We start from the raw sequence: 6935 nt of genomic DNA, 5'->3' as shown, positions 1-6935 counted from the left end.
AAGTTCAAAACTTCCGTAATCAAAAGAAACTGACAATACGAATGCCTAAGATGATGGCCTCTGTAATTATCACTTATTTATTAACTCACGTGATCAGGTACAAACATTGAAAACTAGTCTTTCTAAAATTTATTGAGATAATGAATTTATCAGAAAGTTTAAATTTAAATTATTCAGAAGTTCACATTTCAAAGAATTGGAAGTTTTAAATTCACTATTGTTTTAGTGAAATTTTAAGGGTCACGATATATCTATCTGTATCATGAATATATGTTAATTTTGATTAATATTATTCCATAATTTATTTTACAACAACTGAACAATTATTTCATCAAAAGTAACAAAACAATTATTAATATATAATAATATAAAAATGAAATTATGAAGATGTACTCTTTATTATTCAATGAAAATCCATTGTAGGTAATAAAAAAAATCTTAATTGATTTTGAACAGACGATTACAAAATAATTTATTATTATTGTTATTAAATTACTTTTTATTCGACTACGAAATATTAATTGAACGTATAATTTATATTCAAAATATCATATGATTTTTCAAAAAAAAAAAGGTCAATTTATATTTATGTGTGTGTACCTGTTATTACATCAATTTTTGAATAATAAATAAAAATGTAGTAATATAAAAAATGTATTAACCTAAATTGTATCTACAATTTGTAAACATCATGTAAGAAATGTAATACGAAAGATTAGACAAATTAGTTGTCAAAGTTTAAGAACATACTCAAATATTTTATTTTGAAACAAATTACCCGTTGACAAATCATATCGTATACGTCCAAGTATAGTCAGTGATAGCATAATACAAACATTTTTACAACTCTCGAATCGCATGACACACTTTTTTATTTATTTAATGTAATTTTTCATCCTTTTTATTGTTACAAATTTTTAGCCATTTTTAACTTCCCAGTATAGGAATCCACTTATAATGGGTCCGCTTTTCTAAATCGAAGTTTTGAGAATATCTATACGTTTCATGGTCAGGACAAAGTATTGAAACCAATTTGGAGAATAAATATGTATGTGTGTGTGTGTGTGCATTTTTTGTGTAAGTATGTGCGTACGTTCGAGGAGTTTTTTTCCTCATTGTTGAGGTGTCATTCGAAGCGAATTAACGGCAATATAATCTGAAAAGAATTCGTTCGAGTCGTTTCGTGTAGACCGAGTTTTTTTTAAAATTATTTCCCTATCGATATCATTTAAATTCAAATTGAATCTCTTGAGAATGACTGCAGGTTCGAAAAATTTTGAGATGAAATAAAAAAACTTGTAGTCATACACTCATAATATAAATTACATTAACTTGAATCAGTTTATCAGAGAGTATCTGCGGTTCTTCTACTATGCTTGTATTTGAAACTTTTAACCTTCTGCACTTGTGAAAACAATGAGATGAAACTTTTAAATTTAATTATACATTAAATCCTTTAGAGATAAGAATCACTGCCACGCAAAACATACCTAATTTAATGGTTTCAGATCTTTTACGCATGGCAGGGAACGTTGAATGAAATGGATAACTATAATAAATATCAATACAAAATTATGTCACTTTGATTTATTTTCGTATTAATTTAAAATTCTTAAAAATTAATTTCCTTGTTCTTTTTTGCAACACTTTGGCAGTGTCATTTATCATACACATAAAATTTTTTAACACCTTTTTCAAACTAATAATAAAAGCACTGTCATTTACAAAAAAAAATTTAACATGCAGTATATGAAACATTTCTATAAATTGTAAACATAACTAGAAGGGCTGACCACGCGTAGCTATGGCTAAAGCTCTTGTTATATTACATTGTAGTAAATTATGCAAGGGGAACAGTAGGAGGGCATCAGTCATGAAGACAACCATGCTGTTTTACATAGATACAATTTGTAAAAAAGCATGGCGACCTCCATGACTGATTTTCTACTACCATTAGACCTTAATACAATGAAATTATTATTTACAAACGAAGGCGGAAACGTTAAAGCTGGTAAAAGAATCGACTGGATTGAGATTTGAAAGAGAAGGACTTTTGAACACGATTGATCAAATTTTTCGTACAGTTTATATTAAGCAAAAATTAATATAAAAGAATTAATTTTACCATTTAATATTCAAATTTATTCAGTCTAACCTAACACGTGGCCGGTTATGCTAACACTAAAAATTGGAAGAGTAAGAACAATTGAATTTCACTGTATTTCGTTTATTACAAAATAAATTTATGGCATACCTTAGCCTCAACAACACGTAGTGGTTATGCTATTAAATTGTAGCTTATATGAAACGTTTGTATTTTTAACATAGCGCCATCTATTGAATACTTAATCGGTCCAGTCAACAGATATCGCCATCTGTTAGAATCGTTGTAGCTAACAGATAATTATGACAGTCAAATAATAGACAAGTAATTTACAATAAAATAATATTGTGACTATAAATTGAGATGTAAGCTATCCTATCTTTCTAGTTGGATCAAATTGCACACGGTGTGCAAATCAAATTTAAAGTCGATTCAGTAGTCTAAGAGTTCATCGCGGGCAAACAACGTGACACGTAATTTTTATTTGCTTAATAATTTTACTTTATTTCTATTTGCTATGTAAAAAGACGCTTTTCCTTAAATTTTTCTCTTAAGAAACACTTTTTAGGTGACCTTATTACGAGTTTAAGTGTAAAACGCCTATTAAGGTGTTCTGTTTCTTAAGGACTAATTTTTTGGATACCTTCGATCATGAATTGAAGTTTAAAAATAAACAGTTTTTAGTTATTAATGAAAATCACGATAATCGAAAGAAAATTGTATCTGAGGAAATTTTATTTAAAAAACATAATTTGAAAACATGCAACAGACTTACAACTCACCAAATATCAATATTTCGATTGTAACTCAATCATCGTCAGTGTAGATAAATTTATTCAGATAATACATCATTACAAACATTCTTTATAGGGTCAGAAATAAATATGTAAAAACATTACCTAAATTTCAATAACACTGAGAAAGTTAAAATACAAAATCGAAAAAATAAATTCTTAATAAATTTAATTTAAAATGTAAAGATTACTTGTATTGGGTTATACGAATAAATTTTAACTACTGACGATGATTGCGTTGTAATCGAAATATCTATATTTAGTGAAATGTTTTGTTGTTTTGTTATTTTTATAATAAATTTTCTATAAACTATGTCTCATCTGGAAGTCAACCAAAAATATTTCTAAAATGATTAACTAGAAATATTTAATTGAACCAATTCAAAACGAATTTTGAAAGTAGGTAGGTATTACTTTTACAAGTACATTATTGCATTTTAAAGATGATAATATAATGGCAACTCCCCAGTGTACTTAGTCGATTTTTAACGAAAATCGACTTACAAGATTATTGACAAATGTTAGAAATATTTTTCAGCCATTTTTCCATCGTTCCCACCAATTATCTTAGTCTATTTTTGAGCTTAGTAAAAAAATTTATCTATTAAATTTATTATTCAATTGAACGCGACGAATTTCAAATATGTATTTTTAAATAGTATATAATAATTAAAAATGAGAATAAGATTTTTTTTTTCGATAAATAAATATTTTTAAAATTTATCTTATTTTTTTGTTTTCAGATATGGCCATTACGGCGCGAACCGTTACATGTATAGTGAAACATCGCGTCGTTTTAATATATTTTATATTCTTAATTGGTCCTAGCATTCAACAAATTTGGAATCCTGTAGTATTTAATCATATCGTTCGACAAACACAAAAGGTAATGTAAACTTTTTGATTATTGTTGAACTGCATTCTTCCTTGTTTTCGAATAATTTGCATAACCTTTACACAATATATATTAGGGGTATTGTTTTGGATATTGGGATATTTCAATTATTAAAACCGATATTTATTCAATTATTAGTAAAACAAGAATATCAAACAACAATCTCTTTTTGTGCAAGAAACAAAAATTTCAATATCATAAACTACTTTTGAGTTTTCATGCAATTAAAATGTCTATTTTATTTCAACAACAATTTTGAAATTTAGCTTATTTCAATGAAAACATCATATGGTAATGTAGGTATCAAGGATGTTACGGAGCTCCGTTACCGTAATCGAAACTATAACTATCAAAAACGAAAATATATTCGATACTATAGACTAGCCGTAATGCAAATATGCCCGAAACTGTAGCCGAATTTGATATAAAATTATCGAGAAGGTGGTTCGGGCAGAAGCTTGCTTGTTTGTGGTAGAAAATAGGCGATTTGGGAAAGGTTTAAAAGTCTATCAATTGACAAACTGAGTTCGTACCATATAGAAATTATTTCAGATCGATTGCACATAAAATCAACCCCTTGATTCTCTGTTGGAAGGAATAGTTTCAACTCCTTTTTCAAATTTTTTAAGAAATTGATTGGTTTTTTTTTGTTTGTTTTTTTTTTTTTTTTAATTTTTTGTTTGAAATGTTTTTATTAAATGCGATTTTCAACTTTAAACCACATTAGATACTTCAACAAAAAAACAAGCATTTATTATTTTCTTTTAAATATTCGAAAATTCTTTTTTGTAAATAAAAAAGTATTTTTGTGAACTTTTTTCTTCGAGGCCGAAGGGACAGTTTCACATCTGAAATAGATGTTTTTCAAGAAAAAGTTTTTATTTCACATTCATATTTTTCTTGAGTAATTAAAGTTATTAATGTTCCAGTAGAAATAAATTGTTTTTCGAAAAAAAACCTAAATCCGAGATAATATTATAGCATTTTTTCTTCGATTCAAACAAAATTGAAATTCGGGTTTTCGGAAATTGATTTTTTACAAAAACAACAGCAATTTATTAATTCGCAAAAATGTCAATTTTAAAGGTTTGAAGAGGAATAAAAGCTTTTTTTTGGTTGAAGTGCCTGTAGTAGTTAGGGGTTGAAAGCTGCATGGCATAAAAAATTTTTCAAATAAAAGTTTTTTTCAGAAAATTAATTTCAGGAAAAAATTTATATTCCATTTAAAAAAAATCAGTTAAGGATTAGTTAAACCACTATTTAGGCGCCGGGGTTTTAACTCTATAAATTGATTTTGTATTACCAAATTTAGAATGTATATATTTGTTATATACATATTTGTACTTTCACAGTTCTTGAAAAAACTAATAGTCGTCGTACCTGAAACTATCCAAAACTGTCGTATAATCGGAAATAATTTTATATCCGTAGCCGTAACTGAAATCGGTATTATATTATTCAAATTCGTATCCATTTCCAAATATGAAATTTCGTATCAATTTTCGTAGCAGATATTACCTGATATTTCGACGGGATATTTTTTGTGTGTTTTAGAAATTGTACTTTTTTTTTGGATTAAACAAGTAAAGAAATCAAATTTTAAAATTAGAATTGATAAGTGTATCAATTGATTTTAATTTTGAACCTTGTCCATCATTCTAAATTTATATATAATTTATATTTCTATAAATAATAATTTCTATTAATATAAACTATAAATAAATCCAAGGGTAAAATTAACAATATTTCTAATTAACCTTTATTCCGCATTATTAATTTTAATTGTGTTCCTACTTCCGTTTAATTAGAATATTTAAATCAAGTATTCAAATGATAAATAACTGACCTGAAAATTACCTTTGTACATCGTATAAGCTCAAAAAAACAAAAATATTTCTTTTTCTAATTAATCTCAATTGCGCATTATTAATTTTAATAGTTTTCCTACTTCCGTTTAATTATGAATTAGAATATTTAAATCAAGTATTGAAATGATAAATAACTGACTGAAAAATTTTAAATCTTCGTAGTTTATTGGATGAGCTCAAAAATATTATAACAATGATTTGAATCGCTATTAAAATAATTATTAATCAAGGCTCGAGGCGAGGGCCGTATTACAAATTTGAGGGGCATTGGTCCGAAAATGAATAGGAGCCCATAAAGTACATACCATAGTTAGTTAGAATCGGTATTTTAAAAATATTCTTTCCTTTTTTGTGCATTTTTCTTCGATTCTATTTTTTTTTGCGAAAAATTTTTATTTTGTACTTTTTGAATTTGTATTTTGAGTTCATTTGTTAAAAAGACGTATTAGCTCATATCTTTAACTGTCAAAAACGCGGGCATCCAATTTGGTGACGTAATATCGGTATCATTATATGAAATAACACAGATAAGTTTGACAGATATATTCATAGACATCTGATTATAATAAATATGAATACTTATTATTTATGGATATATTATACCCAGCTGTCTACACTGAACTAACTGATGGTTTATGACTCATACCGATGTGACATCGCAGGAGGGCTTACCCGAGTAATATCATACCCATGCATAGGACATCATCAGTTATATACTTTTATTATACTTCCGATAAACATACTATATATAAATACTTAGAACAAGCAACAAGCGTGTTTTTGATTTTTTAAAACTATATTCTTATATTAAAGTATATTATTTATATGTTCTTTGCATCCCATAGGGAATTGCGATACTAGGTTTTGCAAGCAAAAAAAAGTTGTGTGTTCCTTATTTTCGGACTTTTTTCAGTTTTTCACCTGATACACAGTTAGCACAACTTATTCTTACTTGAAGAACATACTCCCCTAAAGGGGTTCTAAAAGGCAACTTTAAAAGGCGTTTTGCGGTTTTAACAAAATTTCATTCCTGTTCTATAATTTTTATCAGTTGAATAAAATTTGTGGATTTTATCAGTATAAAAACAGAAATTTCACAATTATTGAGGCAAGCAATGATTCTGTTTTTTTTTCTATTATAGTAATTTAGAGATCCAAAAATATCAAAATATTTTCGAAATTAGTTTGCTTCAATCGTTAAATCATCTTTCAATTGATTTAAAAGAAATTAATAATTAATTATTATTGATGTAACTAAATAATTAATTTTTATA

General features: G+C 26.7%; 1 protein-coding gene across 1 annotated transcript in view; it reads left to right on the top strand.

The window, feature by feature from the left end:
- The first annotated feature begins 1920 nt into the window (after window positions 1-1920).
- The window catches only part of LOC123299228 (phospholipase B1, membrane-associated-like), a 35367-nt gene continuing 30352 nt past the window's right edge, over window positions 1921-6935 (top strand). Inside the window, exons 1-2 of the mRNA XM_044881575.1 lie at window positions 1921-2011; window positions 3642-3784. Of these exons, the coding sequence (XP_044737510.1) occupies window positions 1921-2011; window positions 3642-3784 (234 nt within the window). The remainder of the gene's footprint in view (window positions 2012-3641; window positions 3785-6935) is intronic.

Source organism: Chrysoperla carnea, chromosome 1 (genome assembly GCF_905475395.1).
Source record: "Chrysoperla carnea chromosome 1, inChrCarn1.1, whole genome shotgun sequence".
In the NCBI taxonomy this organism is placed as follows: Eukaryota; Metazoa; Arthropoda; class Insecta; order Neuroptera; family Chrysopidae; genus Chrysoperla; species Chrysoperla carnea.
This window is presented reverse-complemented; position numbering and strand designations above follow the sequence as displayed.